At 45.3% G+C, this 17808-nt stretch overlaps 2 protein-coding genes across 4 annotated transcripts in view; one reads left to right on the top strand and one right to left on the bottom strand.

Moving 5' to 3' along the window:
* The window catches only part of TENM2 (teneurin transmembrane protein 2), a 1754865-nt gene that overhangs the window by 9632 nt on the left and 1727425 nt on the right, over positions 1-17808 (bottom strand). For all 3 annotated transcript variants that reach the window (XM_081504400.1, XM_081504402.1, XM_081504401.1), the window contains 2 exons: positions 16158-16454; positions 13528-15142 (listed from right to left, as the gene is read on the bottom strand). In XM_081504400.1, coding sequence (XP_081360526.1) covers positions 13528-15142; positions 16158-16454 — 1912 coding nt within the window. The remainder of the gene's footprint in view (positions 1-13527; positions 15143-16157; positions 16455-17808) is intronic.
* LOC145511352 (uncharacterized) overlaps positions 16768-17808 on the top strand; it is a 30314-nt gene continuing 29273 nt past the window's right edge. Inside the window, exon 1 of the mRNA XM_081504405.1 lies at positions 16768-17002. The gene's annotated coding sequence lies outside the window, so the exon portion shown is untranslated. The remainder of the gene's footprint in view (positions 17003-17808) is intronic.

Raw genomic sequence — 17808 nt, 5'->3', positions numbered from 1 at the left:
TCTGAATTTTGCAACAAGGAGCTGATGACCTGAACCATAGTCATCAACAGGTCTTGTTTTTGCTGACTGTATAGAGCTTTTTCACCTTCAGCTGCAAAAAATATAATCAATCTGATTTCGGTATCGACCATCTGGTGATGTCCATGTGTAGAGTCATCTCTTGTGTTGTTGGAAGAGGGTGTTTGCTATGACCAGCGCGTTCTCTTGGCAAATCTGTTAGCCTTTTCACTGCTTCATTCTGTACTCCAAGGCCAAACTTGCCTGTTATTCCAGGTATCTCTTGACTTGCTGCTTTTGCATTCCAGTCTCCTGTGATGAAAAGGACATCATTTTTTGGTGTTAATTCTAGGAGGTCTTGTAGGTCTTCATAGAACTGTTCAACTTCAGCTTCTTTGGCGTTAGTGGTTGGGGCATGGACTTGGATTTTTGTGGTGTTGAATGGTTTGCCTTGGAAATAAATCCAAGTACTGCATTTCAGACTCTTGTTGACTATGAGGGCTACTCCATTTCTTCTACGGGATTCTTGCCCACAGTAGTAGATATAATGGCCATCTGAATTAAGTTCGCCCATTCTCGTCCACTTTAATTCACTGATTCCTAAAATGCTGATGTTCACTCTTGCCATCTCCTGTTTGACCACATCCAATTTACCCTGACTTATGGACCTAACATTCCAGCTTCCTATGAAATGCTGTTCTTTACAGCATTGGATTTTACTTTCACCACCAGTTGCTGTTGTTGAGACCCCATGGACTGCAGCATGCCAGGCTTACTCAAACTCATGTCCTTGAGTCGGTGTTGCCATCCAACCATCTCGTCCTCTGTCCACAACTGGGTGTTGTTTCTGCTTTGGCCCAGCCTCTTCATTCTTCTGGAGCTATTTCTCTGTTCTTCCCCAGTAGCATATTGGACACCTTCCGACCTGGGGGGGCTTACCTTTCAGTGCCATATCTTATTGCCTTTTCATACTCTGCATGGGGCTCTCAAGGCAAGAATACTGAAGTGGTTTGCCATTCCGTTCTCCAGTGGACCACGTTTTGTCAGTCCATAACTAGCAGGGACATGCCCTCCAGCCTCTCCACATAGCTGGAAGACATGCCTGGTGCCCTGGCTGTCCCACTGCTGGCCCTCGTTGAATGTGTAAACCTTCATGGGCCACTGGGTGTTGGTCAGTATGAAGCTCGGGGCTGAGGCAGAGGCCCTGCTGCAGGAGGGTCTGAGAGAGGCCGGAGCTGATGTTGGAGGACACCCAGGAACAGAGGGCTTCCCAGGTTTTCCATTGCCTCTGGCTGCCCTGGGGCCAATCCACCAAGCTTCTAATTTATCCCTCTCTACCATGTTTTCCCCCAGCAACCACAAGTATGCTTTCAAAGTCTGTTAGTCTGTTTCTGTGTTGCAAATGAGTTCATTTGTATCGTTCTTTTTTAGATTCTACATATAAGTGATATCAAATGATATTTGTCTTTCTGTGTCTAACTTTACTCAGTATAACAATCTCTAGGGTCCATCTACCTTGCTGCAAATAGCATTATTTTGTTTTTTTTTTATGGCTGAGTAACATTCCATTGTATATATGTTCCATATCTTTATCCATTCCTGTGGATGGACATTTAGGTTGCTTCCATGTCCTGGCTATTGTAAATAGTGCTGCAGTGAACACTGGGGTGCATTATCTTTTCTAATTATGGTTTTCTCCAGATATATGCCCAGGAGTGGGATTGCTGGATCACACGGTAGCTCTATTTTTCATTTTTTTTTTTTTTTTTAAAGAATTTCCATCCTGTTCTCTGTAGTGGTGGTACCAATTTACATTCCCACCAACAGTGCAGGAGGGTTCCCTTTTGTGCACACTTTCTTCAGCACTTATTGTTTGTAGACTTTTGATGACTATTCTGACTGGTGTGAGGTGATACCTCATTGTAGTTTTGATTTGCATTTCTCTGGTAATTACTGATGTTGAGCATCTTTTCATGTGCTTTATGGTCACATGCATGCCTTCTTTGGAGAAATGTCTGTTTAGATCTTCTGCCCATTTTTTGATTGGGTTGTTTGTTTTTTGATAGAGAGCTGCATGAGCTGTTTGTATATTTTGGAGATTAAACACTGTTGGTTGTTTCACTTGCAAATAACTTCTCCCATTCTGTAGGTTGTCTTTTCATTTTGTGTATAGTTTCCTTTGCCATGCAAAAGCTTTTATGTTTAATCTGGACCCATTTGTTTATTTGCATAGTGCCTATCTCTTATAATAGTTTTTATTTTAAGGTCTATTTTGTCTGATATGAATATTGCTACTCCAGCTTTCTTTTGATTTCCACTTGCATAGAATATTCTTTACCATTCTCTCACTTTCAGTCTGTATGTGTTCATGTCCCTAGATCTGAAGTGGGTCTCTACTAGATAGCGTATATATGGGTCTTGTTTTTCCATTCAGCCAGTCTATGTCTTTTGGTTGGAGCATTTAATCAATTTACGTTTAAAGTAATTATTGATATGTACATTCTTATTGGAGAATGGGGCAACCTACCCCAGTATTTGTGCTTGGAAAATCCCATGGGCAGAGGGGCCTGGCAGGCTACAGTTGATGGGGTGGCAAAGAGTCAGACATGACTGAGCGACTTAGCATGCAAGCACCCATGTTTTTTTTGCTGTTTGGTTAATTGCTTTGGGTTTGTTTTTATAGCTCTTTTTGCCCCCTTCCTCTTTTCTTGTGGTTTGATGACTATCTTTAGTGATGTGTTGGATTGCGTGTGTGTGTTTGTATCTATTGTAGATTTTTGGTTTGAGGTTCCCATGAGGTTTTGATATAGCATCTGTGTGTATGAGATTGTTTTAACTTGCTGATCTCTTCATTTCCCATGCATTTCCAATATCTTACATTTGTACTCTTCCCTCTTCTCACAGTTGCTGGTTTTGATATCATATTTGTGTGTGATTTCCTACCCTTATGTTTGCCTTTACCATGAGCTTTTTGATTTGTAATTTCCTTGTTTCTAGTTGTGGCCTTTTCTTTTCTGCCTAAAGAAGCTCCTTTAGCATTTGTTGTAAAGCTAGTTTGGTGGTGCTGAATTCTCTTAGCTATTGCTTGTCTGTAAAGCTTTTGATTTCTCCATTGAATCGGAATGAAAGCCTTTCTGGGTAGAGTGCTCTTGGTTGTAGGTTCTTCCCTTTCACCACTTTTTCTTTTTTTTCCTTTCACCACTTTAGATGTATCATGCCACTCTCTTCTGGTCTGCAGAGTTTCTGGAGAAAAATCAGCTGACAGCCTTATGGGGATTCCCTTAAATATTATTTGTTGCTTTTCATAATTTTTGGTTGTCTTTTATTTTTGTCACTTGGATTAATATGTGTCTCAGCATGTTCTTCCTTGAGCTTATTTTGCATGGGACAACTCTGCACTTCGTGGACTTGAATGAGTGTGTCCTTTCTTATGACAGGAGGGTTTGTTGCCTAATCTCTTCAAATATTTTCTCAGGCTGTTCTCTCTCTCTCATCTCCTTCTAGGACTCCTATAATGGGAATGTTGATGTATTTACTGTCCCAGAGGTCTCTGAGACTGTTCTCATTTCTTTTTATTTTTCTTTTTCCTATTCCACAGCAGTGATTTCTACCACTGTCTTCCAGCTGACTTATTCGTTCTTCTGTCTCATTTATTCTTCTATTGATTTATTCTAGACTATTTTTATTTCAGTTATTGTATTGTTAATCTCTGTTCTTTAAATATTTTAGGTCTTTTAAAAATGGTTCTTCTCAGTCTATGCCTCCATTCGTTTTCCAGGATCTTGGATCATCTTTACTATCATTATTCTGAATTCTTTTTCAGGTAGATTGCATACCACCAGTTCACTTAATTGTACTTTTGGCTTTCTATGTTGTTCCTTCATCTGAAACATATTTCTTTGCCATCTCATTCTGTGTTTCTGTGTTTGTGGTCTCCTTTCTGCAGACTGTAGGGTTGTAGATCTTCTTGTGTCTTCTGTTTGTCTCCTAGTGGATGAGGCTGGTTTAAGAGGCTTGTGCAGGCTTCCTAGTGGGAGGCACTAGTTCCTGCCCACTGGTGAATGGAGCTAGGTCTTGTCCCTCTGGTAGGTGGAGCCATTTCAAGAGATATATTTTCAGGTGGCTTGTGATCTCAGTACAACTTTAGGCAGCCTGCCTGCTGATGAGGTTGTGTTCTCCCTCTGCTGATTGTTTGGCCTGGGGTGTCCCAGGACTAGAGTCTGCAGGCTGTTGGGTGGGGCCAGGTGTTGGTGCCAAAATCATGACCTCTGGGCGAGCTCACATCAATCAATATTCCCTGGCACTTCTACCACCAGTGCCCTTGCCCCCACAGTGAGCCACAGCCAATTGCCACATCCCCAGGAGACCCCCCCACACCAGCCCTGCCAAGACCCACAGGTAGGTCTGGCCCAGACTCCTATGTGGTCACTGCTTTGTGCTGGGTGCCAGTACATGTGAAATCTTGTGTGCATCCTCCAAGAGTAGAGCCTCTGTTTCCTTCATTGCTCTGGAGCTCTTGCACCCAAGCTCTGCTGGCCTTCAACGCCAAAGGCTCTGGAACTCCTCCTCCTGTTGCCAGACTTTCAGCCTGGAGAGCCCAACATGGGGCTCAGAACTCACTCCTATGGGAGAACCTCTGTGATATGATTATTTTCCAGGTTGTGGGCTACTCATCCAGTGGGTACAGGATTTGATTATGTCACGAAAGTGCTCCTTCTACCATCTGGTTGTGACTTCTTTGGATGTTAAAATATCTTTTTTGGTAGGTTCCAGTCTTTTTTGTTGATGGCTGTTCAGCAGTTAGTTGTGATTTTGTTGTTTTTGTGAGAAGAGGTCCTACTGAAGTCCTACTCTGCCATCTTGTCCAGAATCGAGGGCTCTGCATATGTTCTTTTTCAGATACTTTTCCATTAAAGGTTATTACAAGATATTGAATCTACTTCCCTGTGCTATACAGGTCTTTGTTGTTTATTTTACATAAAGTATTGTGTATGTGTTAATCTCAAACATCTAATATATTTCCCCCTCTCCCTTTCCCCTTTAGTAATCATCCATTGTATGTATGTACCACATCTTCTTTATCCATTCATCTGTTGATGGGCATTTGGGTTGCTTCCATGTCTTGGCTATTATAAACAGTGCTGCTATGAACATAGGGGGCATGTCTCTTTTTGAGTTATAATTTTATCTTTTCTGGTTATACACCTGGGAGTGGGATTGCAGAATCATATGATAGCTTTATTTTTAGTTTTTTTTTTTAAGGAGCCTCCATACCGTTCTCCATTGTGGCTGCACCAATTTACATTTCCGCCAACAGTGTAGGAGGGTTCCCTTTTCTCTACACCCTCTCTGGCATTTGTTATTTGTAGACTTTAAAAAAATTTAAGGGACTTCCCTGGTGGTCCAGTGGGTAAGAGTCTGAGCTCCCAGTGCAGGGGCCTGGGTTCCATTCCTGGTCAGGGAACTAGATCCCACATACCACAGTGAAGATCAAAGATCCTGTGTGCCATAACCCAGGGAAGCCAAATAAATAAATAAATAATTTAAAAAATTTAAATATTTACTTGGCTGAGTCAGGTTTTAGTTGTAGCACTTGGGATCTTTAGTTTCAGTATGTGGGATCTAGTTTTCTCCACCAGGGATCGATCCTGGGCCCCTTGCAGTGGGAGCGCAGAGTCTTAGCTACTGGACCACCAGGGAAGTCCCATTTGTAGACTTTTTGATGATGGTACAAACTGACATTTGAAAATGTGTTTTTAGTTCTCTTGTGTATACACCTAGGTGTGGAATTGCTGAGCCCTATGGTTAAATCCTTTAGTTTTACTTTTAAAACAAACCAGAATCTGTGTCTTCTCACCACTTCTACCATCTCAACCCTTGTCTCGTCTTCTAACTGGCCTCCCTGCTTTCACCTCTGCTCCACACACCCTGTCAGCACAGCAGCCAGAATAAGCCCCTAGCATTCCTCTCCTCATAACACTCTGGGGTTTCCCGTTTCTCTCAATGAAGAAGTGAAAATCCTGCTAATGGTCTGTAAGGACCCTTAACATGTGATCTCTCTTCTCCTGCTCTCTCTCTCTCGCTCTCTCTGCTTCAGCCTCTCTGCTATTTCTTAAACATGCCAGGTGCACACTCATCTTGGGGCCTTTATACTGGCAACCCCTCTACCTGGAATGTGCTGTCTCACTCTTCCCTTTTTCAAGTCTTGCTCAGATATTGCCTCCGATAAGGCTGACCTCAGCCACCACATTTAACCCCTGCCCATTTCCACCCAGCAATCCCTAGTCCCCTTCCTCATGCATCCCCCACTGCCAAAACTGTAACCACACTTTAACATGTGTCTCATTTGGTTATTTATTGCATTCATTTTTTATTGTCTGTCTCCCTCACTGAGAATGTAAGCTCCACCAGGACAGGGAGTTAAAATCCATTTCATTCACTGATGTCTCCCCAGGGCTGGCACAAAATAAGTGCTCAGTAAGGATTCATAGAGTGGATGAATGAACAAACACTGAACATATGTGGCAAAAGCCACCCTGACTACTGTGTGTGACAGAGGAACGACCTGTACGTGCCTGAGAAGATGCTTCTGAAGGGGTTGAATAAGGTCTACCCACCTCCTGCCCTGGGGCTGGTATGAGGGGCTTAATGCAACTTCGCTACTAAACATACAGGCCTAGAAGACCCTCTAACAAGAGAGATTCTGGGATCCGTGGTGTATCCATCAGCCTTAGGTACAGACTAGGTATTGAATGACTTGGTAACTAGACTTATTAACGATAGTCCATTTAAGACTGATTAACATCAATAATCATACATGCGTACATGCTAAGTTGCTTCAGTCACGTCCGACTCTGTGTGACCTTATGTAGCCCACCAGGCTCCTCTGTCCATGGAATTCTCCAGGCAAGAATACTGGAGTGGGTGTTCATGCCCTCCTCCAGGGGATCTTCCCAACCCAGGGATTGAATGGGAGTCTCTTATGTCTCCTGCACTGGCAGGTGGGTTCTTTACCACTAGTGCCACCTGGGAAGCCCATTTAAGAGTCATTAGCATCAATAATCATAAGAGAGATGCAAATAAAAACCACAGTGAAGTAGTACCTCGCACCTCTCAGAATCACTGTCATCAAAAAGACGAGAAACAATAAGTGTTGGCGAGGATGTGGAGAAAAGGGAGCCCTTAAGGCACTGTTGATGGGAATGTTAATTGATGTAGCTACCATGGAAAACAGTATGGAGGGTCCTCAAAAATGAAAAATACAACTGCTATGTGATCTGGCAATTCTACTTTATCCAAAGAAAACACCAATTTGAAAAGACATATGCACCCCAGTGTTCATTGCAGCATTATATATAATAGCTAAGTGTCCATGGACAGATGAATGGATGAAGACAATATGGTATATATACATCTATAGTGGAATATTACCCAGCTATGAAAAAGAATGAAATCTTGCCATATGTGACAACACAGATGGACCTTGAGGCTATCCTCAGTGAAAGAAGTTAGTGAAGGACAAATACCATATGTTTTCACTTAAATGTGGACTCTAAAAAACAAAACAAATGAACAAATACATAAAAAAACAGAGTCACAGATACAGAGAACAAACAGGTGGCTGACAGTGAAGATGAGTAGGGGAGTGAGCTAAATAGATGAAGGGGATTAAGAGCTACAACTACCAGTTATAAATAGGTCACAGGGATGTAATGTACAACTCAGGGAATATGGTCGATAGCACTGTAATAACTTTGGTGCGTAATCTATAAAAATATTGAATCACTATGTTGTACACTTGAAGCTAATATAATGTTGTAAGTCAACTATACATCAATAAAGAAGTCATTTAAGAATACAGGTTTGAAATTGCCTTAAAAATTGTGTCAGCATCCCAGCAGAGAGAAGCCTGGCTTTAGTCCAGCAACAATCATCTACCCACAGAGCACCTCTGTGCAAAGTACTAATAGATGGTGAATGCTGTGCAGTGTGGATCTCTAAACTGGGTATTCCTGGTCACCCATCATGATCACCTGTCATGATTGTTCTGCCATATCTAGGTATTATCTTACTGGTATTTGCTATCTAATTAAAAAATTGTTTTGCCTTGTCTACTTAAGGAAATCCACCTAAAAAAAGAAGCGACTTTATGTCACTACCATAAGTGGGAAAGCAGACTGGCTGCAAACAGAAAATAACTGTAAAATTAAAACAAAGCAATGCAATTAAATTGGAGCATGATTTTGTTACCTGCTACCGGGGGAGTCTTAGACCTGCTCTCTCTGTTAAAAAGGGAGATTAGAAGTGTTAATGAGGTGTTAAATACACACCAGCATCAACTGGAGGCTTTCTCCTCTGCTGATTTGGGAGAATAAAAAGACCATGGAAAGAAACTAACTTTCCCCATTTGTGTTGACATATTATTTAATACCTCATCTGTACAATGTATAAAATCATCACATGGGATCATCACCAGGGATATGAAGGGAATCCCACAATAGGCAAGAGAACAGGTCTTTGCCCTCAGCAGACTCTCCCCATCCTGACCTCTTCCATGCAGGCATCTCTCCCTGGTCTCCAGGAGATGAGTTAACAACACCCTGAAGACATTTCTTCTTCTTCTTCTTTTTTTTTGGCCACACCATACAGCATGCGGGATCTTAGTTCCCTGGCCAGGGATCGAACATGTGCCCCCTACAGTGGACACGCAGAGTCTTAACCACTGGACCACCAGGGAAGTCCCAAGGGACCAGACATTTTAATGGCCGCTCTGATGAACACCTATAGTTCATGTCATGTGTTTGCTTCTTTTAAGTTTCTAACGTGGCTTGGTTTCCAAGTCTAAACATTTCTTCTGAAATGTTTATTCAAGTTGCTTGTCTCCTCCGTTTTGCAGAAGGCACTTGTGGCATTGGAGAAGGAAATGGCAACCCACTCCAGTGTTCTTGCCTGGAAAATCCCATGGACGGAGGAGCCTGGTGGGCCGCCGTCTATGGGGCCGCACAGAGTCGGACACGACTATAGCGACTTAGCAGCAGCAGCAGCTTGTGGCATCAAACAGACATCTCTCCTCCTTTCAAAGACATTGGTATCCTCTGATGACAGCCTCCCTAAGTAATCAATCCTCGAGGTAGGAGCTGGTGATGTGGCCCCTGCTAATAGCTCATCACTTCCCCTCCTCATGTTCTTCCCAGCACGTGCTCTGTAATACACACTGTCAGCACAGTGGCTTAGGTGCTAAGTGCAGACAGAGCAGAGGGTAGAGTGAGGAGGAGGCTGGGCCTCCCTCCTCTCAGGGAAATCAACCTCCATGAAGTCCGACCTCAAACTCACACTAACCTGGGGGTCTGTAAGCCAAGAGACCCCCAAGGGAGAAGAGTGGGGAGCCAACCCAAGTCATCGTGGGTAACATTTCTGAGGTTTGCTTAACTCAGAATGTAGGGTTTCAGATTTGCCAGAGCAATGCCACTCAAGGCAGAGTTGGGATCTGTTTCAAAGTAGAGCTGCAGACCCCTGGGAGCCCTAGGGAATTACATAAAGGGGATAACTTCACTCCTCACCTACAGACTTCCTGTCTCCAAGTCTAGAGCTTCTTATAAAGAACAAACGCATTCCTACCATCGATCAGGCTTTGTGCAGCCCTCGGCTCTTTACACATCATGACTCACTTGCTCCTAACAGGGGGTCTATGCTGCTCGCCTCTGTGCCAGTTGAGGAAACAGCCTCCACCAGCCTCAAGAGGTGTCTGCTGCATTCAGAGAGCTGAATTTCCGAACAGGAAAGATTCTTTTGAGCACAAGAGAGGGACAGAAAGAGAGAGAAAGAATTTCTATTTGTGGTGTTCCTGCTGACTACACGTTAATTACTTCTTAAATTGTGAGTGGCAAGTTCAACCACTGCTCATCTCCTAAGATGCAAATTAAGAGTCACAAAGACGGGTTTACAGATGAGCCAACACTTGAGTAGCGGAGAATGATTTGATGTTATCTCCTGGGTTGCATCCTTCGGAGGTCATCTCGTCTGCAGCAGGCAGCAGGTGTGGGCTTGTGCCTGGTCTAGTGCTCACCACCCAGGTTCTCTTCCTCTGCTTTGACTGCAGACATTAGTCCTAGGCGTGGAGCTTCTCTAATAGGACCTTTTATTTTAGACTCTTTCTAGTGTTTTCTGGATTCAGTTTTGTTGGACTTTGTTCAGCTTGGCTTTGATGCCCATTTATTGAGTCTCCATGAAGCACTGGAATGAGGAGTGCCATCTTGCTATTCAAAAAACTCTGCTAATTTCTTTTTTCTATTTTTACTGGTGTATAGTTAATGTATTTATTTTAAATTATACTCCAGTAAAAACATTTGGAGTATATTCTACTCCAATAAAGTCATTCAAAAATGCATGAAATTTTAAAATGATTTTTATTGGAGTATAGTTGCTTTACAATGTTATGTTAGTTTCTGCCGTGCAGCAAAGTGAATCAGCGATACGTATTCATATATCCTCTCTTTTTTAGCTTTCCTTCCCATTTAGGTCACCACCGGGCACTGAGTATCTGCTAATTTCTTTTTGTCTTTTTGGGAGAACCAGGAGAGTAGCTGAGGGGGTCAGTGAGGTTGACTATGCTTTGCGAATGATTCTGTTTGGGTCTTGGTAGCTGTAGGGTGTCTGTTTAGCCCACGCTGAGGACTTTCTATTTGCTTCTGGCTGGTCCATCCCCAAGGTGTCCAGTGCCAAGAGAGCTCTGGGAAGTGCATTCTTGGGGGTGGAGGCCGCCTTCTTCTACGGCTGAGATAGGCGTGGGCTGCCGCCCCATTCCTACTGTTTTCTTCATCTGGAGACTCTTCTTCTCCCTCCCCCACTTCATAATGGCCTCAGCTCAAATGCCCCTTCTTCTGTGAGCACCCCAAAGAAATGAGATCCTTTGTTCTCTAACTCTTACCTGTTTCATTTATCTTCACGGCTCTTATCATTATCTGAAACTATGTGCATAGGGCTGTGTGTGTTTTCCTGAGAAGCCCTTTAGATAGAAACCGCAGTGTGGTCAGTGGGAGAAGGAAAGGGTGGGATGATTTGAGAGAACAGCATTGAAACATATACGTTACCATATATAAAATAGATAACCAGTGCGCGTCTGATGTATGAAGCAGGGCACCCAAAGCCGGTGCTCTGTGACAACTTGGAAGGATAGGGTGGGGGGTGGTTCAGGATGGAGGGGACACATATACACCTGTGGCCGATTCATACTGATGTATGGCAAAAACCACCACAATGTTGTGAAGTAATTATCCTCCAGTTAAAATAAATGAATTTAAGAAAAGAAACTGCAGTGAGCTGGGTGGACACAAACCCTGCTAAGCCCTCGGGAAGAGAGGAAGCCCTGGCAGAGTAGCATGGCAGGACCTCCTGATGATGCACAGTGGGGAGACTAGGAGGAAACGAGCTTGGCTGTAACTCCTGGACTCCTGAGGTACCAGCTGCTTCAGTTGTAGGAGGATGCTGGGTTCAACTTCAAAGGCTCTGGAACTTGTCAGTGAGGCACAGCATGGCCAGAAGTTGACCGTTAGGGTCATCTGTTTCTGCAGCATGACCGTTAGGGTCATCTGTTTCTGCAGCATGACCGTTAGGGTCATCTGTTTCTGCAGCATGGGGCGCGAGGGCCGCACTGTGCTCCAGGGAGCTGTTGCTTCCTTTCCTATCTTGGGGGGGGATAAGTGATCCCTGGTTACCTGAGGGTAGGGACCCTTTGGGCTTGATGCTTCCCTGGCCCATGGCTAAGAGCTATGAGTTCCCTGGAACTTGGGGGGCCTTGGAATTGGGGTCCTCACTGTTATTCCTCTACAATGCATGTACAGGTGAGATGGCTCCAGATTCTTTGCTGAATATTGGTCTTTTCCCTTCCATTCATCCATCCATCTATCCAGATTTCCTTGTTTATCTCCCTGAAAAAAGGGACTTGATCTTGCTGTCCACTGCATCTCTAGTACTTACATGTTAGATGAAAATATCTGTCAGTAGGTGAATAGATAGGTGGATGGATGAGGACCCGCATTTAACCAATTTCTCACTTAGCTTGAAGAAGCAGATTATTTGCCTTCCTTGGCCTGTCTATCCAGACCTCTCTCCAAACTTATGTCCTTTTGACCTTTTTTTTCTTTCTGTGACCGAGCTCTGAGCGGCATGCAGGATTTTAGTTTCCCAATCAGAGATTGAACCTGTACCCCCTGCAGTGGTCGCACAGAGTCTTAACCACTGGACCACCAGGGAAGTCCCCTGTCCTTTTTGAATTTTGCCCATGTCTTTCTTCAGCCTTGAGCTCATTTCTACCACCAAGCTCCCCTTCATTCTTCAAGCCCAGTTTGAGGTGGGGCCCTTCTGTACTATGACAAAATTTTCGAATCTGAAGTCATCTGCACATGTACTACACACACACTTCTTTGAGAGAAGTGTCTGCCTTGTTTACCATTGTACCCCCAGTACGCATCACCAACTTGATGGACTTGAGTTTGAGTAAGCTCCAGGGGCTGGTGATGGACAGGGGAGCCTGGCGTGCTGCAGTCCATGGGGTCACAAAGAGTCGGACATGACTGAGCGACTGAACTGAACCCCAGAATGAAGCATGCTGGTGCCTTAAAAGTGCTTGTTGAATAAATAACTGGACAAACACCTATGTGGTAGCATAGACTTAATCCCATTTTCCATGATCACTGCTTATTTGTATTTGTTTCTCACCAGCCTGGTTGTCAGGTCAGGAGCTGGGTCACAGTCATCTCAGGACCCATGCTGTTTTGTTGCTTCACTAGTAATGGTGATGTTAACAACACAAGCAGATACCCTTTGGTGGACATGCTCTGTCTAAGTGCCAGGCACTGAACTTTACATACATAAGTTCATTTCCTTCTTACTTACAATCACTCTGTGAGGTGATTTTATTAGTGCCCTTTTGCAGAGAAGGATACTACAGCTCAGAGATACTGCACAACCAGCCCAAGGCCCTTTGACTTCTAAATGAAAGAGAGGATTTGAACCAGGTATTTCTGAGATCAGGTCTCTTCCTTTCCTCCTTCATAAGGCTGCTTTCCTCTTTTGATTTAGAGAGGGCTCTTAAAAAGGTTATTTCAATGGAATGGACTTGAAAATTGCCTGGACATCTTCAAACAGAGCTGCCTGGCTAGCTCAGTTGGTAGAGCATGGGACTTTTAATTCCAGGGAAGAGCCCCTGGAGAAGGGAATGGCAACCTGCTCCAGTATTCTGGCCTGGAGAACTCCACAGATGGAGGAGCCTGGCAGGCTAGAGTTCATGGAGTCCAGAGAGTCAGACATGACTGAGCGACTAACATTTTCACACTTTTCTTCAAATAGAGCTAAGGACTGCTCTGTACTGTGATCGCTTGACTGCTCTTGATCCTGTACCGGCAGTGTACACGGCCCTCCAGGATTCTCCTAGCATCAGACATAAGACCTTGTTTCAAAGTCCTTGATAGTCTACTAGGACAACCACCCCACGGGGAGCCACTGCCCAACTGAGGTGGCCAGGTCCCTTACCTGTTACATAGTTCTTCAAGTCCAGCTCATTGCTGAGAGGATTGTTGCTCTTGAACATGTATAAGTTAAAGGGGGCCGGCTCCTTGCCCACATTTTTCCACATGGTGTAGTCTGGAGAGGTCCATCGTCCTGCCAGCACGTCATAATCACGCTGTGTAAAGTGGACCAGCTTGGTGAGGGGATCGTAGAGTCCCCCGTGGAAGCCAATGACCATCTGGAAGTCAGGATTGGAGTCGTAATAAATCTCCCCATAGGCGGTGTACTGCAACTGCTTGATCATGAGACCATTGATGCTGAACACAGCCAGGGGAGTCCCCGTGTTATCTGAGGCAACATAGTACTCCTCTCCACTGCTGCTCTCCATGGCAAAGAGGTGCCCCTGGAGGTCATAGTAGAGCGAGGTTATCTCTGAGTTGGAGTGATTGTAGATATGAGTGATGCGAGTTGGGTTGTGGAGGTCGGAGTAGAAATACTGCAGGTGGTGGCCCAGGTTGGTCTTGTAGGAAGCCCGCCGCCCCACGCCATCATAACGGTATTGGACGCTCCAGCCACTGGCCTTGTTATAAGCCCTGGTTAGGAGGCCCTTGGAGTTGTACTCAAAGATGTCAGCCCCTCGCTGGCACAGATAGCCATCGTCGTCAATTTTGTACTGCACGTCACCGAGCCTGGTTATTCGATCCCGGAGGTCATAGCGCAAGGGCATGAGGCGCACACTGTTCCCCGGGTTCAGCAAGTGGAGGTTCCCATTGAGGTCGTAGCTGTAGCGCCAGGTGGGGCGGTCATTGACGGCCACACTCTGGAGCTGCCCATCGCCATCATAGTCGTAGGTGTACTTAGTGGTGTTGGCGTAGGGCCCCAGTTTCAGCTCCCTCTTGATCACCCTGCCCATGCTGTCATACTGCACCGTCATCCAGTACATGAGGGACCGGAACATCTCGTATTGGACTTCCTTGATCCGCCCATGGGTGTCAAAGTGTTTGCTGAGGGTCATCACGGCCGTGGTGATGATCTGGTTGATGTCATAATAGATGACTCCAAACTTGCCAAAGTGCTCCACTTTGCCGGAAATCTCATCATAGCGGTAGAGGTCAACGGGAAGGGGAGTCTCACTTATGACGGGCTTGATGCTTGCGATCCGGAAGCTGTTGTCGTGATAGGTGTATTCAAACCTGGCGTTGACCATGCCTTCCTCAGAGAACCTGTAGATCTGCTTGTCCACGAGTGGGCCGATCTTTCGGTACCTGATGGTGCAGGAGAAGCCCCCACTTTGGAGGTTGACCATTTTTAAGACGCCGGTGGTCTCATCATACCCGAAAGTGATGGCAGTGCTGTCATAGACAATCTCTGACAGCTTGGAGAGTTTCCCATACTTGTAGAATACCTGGCGCCCAGTGCCCAAAAAGGATGTCTTCAGGATGCGGCCATCGTCACTGTAGTCAAAGATGACGGAAGCGTTGCTTTCAGGCGGGTTGTAAGTGTTGCGGATGTAGCCGATGGAGGTGTGGGTGGACATGCTGTGCCGGGCGACGCTGGGCATGGTGACGGCGTGGAGGCGCTCGGAGGAGTCATACTCGAATATGTACTGACGCTGACTCTGGAGCAGGAGCACCATGGACTGGAAGAGGAAAGGGGAAGGGAACACATGAGTTGGCCATTTAGGACCCAGTGCTCAAATGGACGGAATTTATTCCATGTCCCTAAATGGCAATTCAAAAGCTGTGAAGGATGGGGAGATTTAGATCAGAGATTCGGAGTGAATTGATGTCGGGGGCATGCTACTCTACGGATCATGAAGATTCTTGCCTTCCCTGATTGACCATTCTAGTATCTTCTGTCCTAATGTGAACAGTATTGAGAAGGGACCAGACAGACAGAAGCCCCTCTTACAGAGGAGCTAATAGCTCTGTCTGCAAGTGGCCACTGTCATCAGGAGGCAAGAAGGGAAGAAATGGAAATGGGCTTGTGTGGAGGTGAGTCCAGGTGAGAGGCCCAGGCTGAGCAAGCCCCTGTCTAATGATAGATGACCAAGGCAGCCTTCAAAAGTCTTGATCCTGCTCCCAGAAGGGACCTCTTTTTTTTACTGCTGCTCCAACCTGACCTTTTCTGACACACAGACCTGAGTCTGGCACTTTCAGACACAGGGAATTATGTAGCAAGAATCTGTTGGCTGCTTCAGCCAACAAGCCAAATAGGAGGGGACTGCTCCATGTGCTGGAGTTTTAGGCAGAATTTCCTACCCTGATGGCTTAATTCCAGGCATGGCAGAAATGAATCACTGCATTTCCAACTCATAAGGAATGATGAACCGTTCTGCTAGTGGCATGATTCTGTCCACTTTAGCAGCACTTTTTGGGGGGAATAAAATCAAACAATCCATTCTTTTCACCATTACTGAAGGTCTAACAGGTTTTTGTTTTTTTTTGCTGTTGATAGTAGTAGTGCTGGGCTATGAATAACATTTTCCTTGGGATTTCCTCCCTCCCAGAGGGTGGGAGTATGCGAGAAGCCCTGGTAGAGTCAAAGTAAAGATGTTAAAATGTCTTATGGCAAAGTGTATCAGGTCAGCTTAAAAAGAGCGGCGTGAATGAGAGAGACAGCCCCAGCTGAGCAAGGGCAGCATGTCCACCCACCTTGTCAAGGTAGGAATAGCTCCACACCTTCCCATCGGCAAACATGCGGGACACGATCCGGCCCTGCTTGTCAATGTCCGTCCTCTCGCTCATGGCCCCACGCTGAAGGCCAGCCAAGCGCCCATTGAAGAAATAGGAGACGTTCACTGCCGCCAGCCCGCTGCTGGGGAGCCAGAGGAAGGGGCGGCCCACTTGGTCATAAATGATCCTCAGGGTGAACTTCCGGTGATCATCGTAGATCTTCTCTGTCCGAATATTCCGGTCATAGTCAATGGACAAGAGATTTCTTCCATGAACCTAGGAAAACACAATTTGCCTGCTTTGAAAGACATCACAGGGCATGTTGCTATGGAGGTTAACCATGTTGCTCAGGTTGCTATGGAGGATGTGGCTGGTGTGGCCAGGGCATGTGTGTGCCTTAGAGGAAGAAATACTCTTGAGGTTATTTAGGGAAGTGTTTCCTAAATGCCTTTACATCATAGTACACATAAGAAATGGTAATTTTTGTAGCATTCACTAGAATACAGAAACAAGGCTGCTTACGGCTGGAAATGACTGATCTGGGCATGGCCACCATGAACAGTTATATAGACTGTACACTGCACAACTCAGGGGTGCCATTGTGTATACCATGTGAATGGTGAAATTACATGGCCATACACAATAGTGCTGGATCCCAGGGCTCTTGACTGTCCTGCCTGGCCATCTTGGCAAGCAAGAGAATTTGTATATTTACATACTTAAAACCCTTTTTGGGCACGTCATCAGCTAACAGGTAGCTAATGATCTTTGAGAGGAGGTGCCAAGATTTGTTCCAAAATCTTAAAGAAAAGGTACCCAGGAAGGTGAGTAGAAGGTCTTAGAAATCCATGTTTTACCAAGATCTGGGAATACAAAGCCTTATTCCTAAGTGAAATCCTTTAATTCTCCCACCTAGAGAAAAATCTGGAGAAGGCAATGGCACCCCACTCCAGTACTCTTGCCTGGAAAATCCCATGGATGGAGGAGCCTGGTAGGCTGCAGCCCATGGGGTCAGGAAGAGTCGGACACGACTGAGCGACTTCCCTTTCACTTTTCCCTTTCATGCACTGGAGGAGGAAATGGCAACCCACTCCAGTATTCTTGCCTGGAGAATCCCAGGGACGGATGAGCCTAGTGGGCTGCCGTCTATGGGGTCGCACAGAGTCGGACGCGACTGACGTGACTTAGCAGCAGCAGCAGAGAAAAATCTTTCCATTGTCAAGGATGCAAGACACCAGTGGGATGATAGGAACAGGGCTGAGGAATTCCAACAAAGGGAAGAACTGATTCACTTAGATTTGAAAGGAACAATGGAACACATACAGATATAATTTAATATTTATTTAGCAGTTGATCTGTTTAGAGAAGAGAGCCTCTCTCAGAAGGCAGAGCTGAGAGACTAGACTCTGTGTATGGGGACATGAGAGGGACTCTAGAGATTCAGCTAGCCTGGAGTGAATGCCTGGAATTGAAGGGAATGAGGCCAACTCAGCCCAGGCTCTTGCAACATAATTGACTGCAAATCTGCACATCCCTGGGGTGACTGCTGAGGGCAAGAGAAGGTATAAACATGCGGAAGGAAAGGATGTGAAAGACGTCTGGTACCTCCCCACCTTATTGTAATAATTCA

This window comes from Giraffa tippelskirchi, chromosome 6 (assembly GCF_054371585.1).
Source record: "Giraffa tippelskirchi isolate mGirTip1 chromosome 6, T2T-mGirTip1v1.2.pri, whole genome shotgun sequence".
NCBI classification, from domain to species: Eukaryota; Metazoa; Chordata; class Mammalia; order Artiodactyla; family Giraffidae; genus Giraffa; species Giraffa tippelskirchi.
This window is presented reverse-complemented; position numbering and strand designations above follow the sequence as displayed.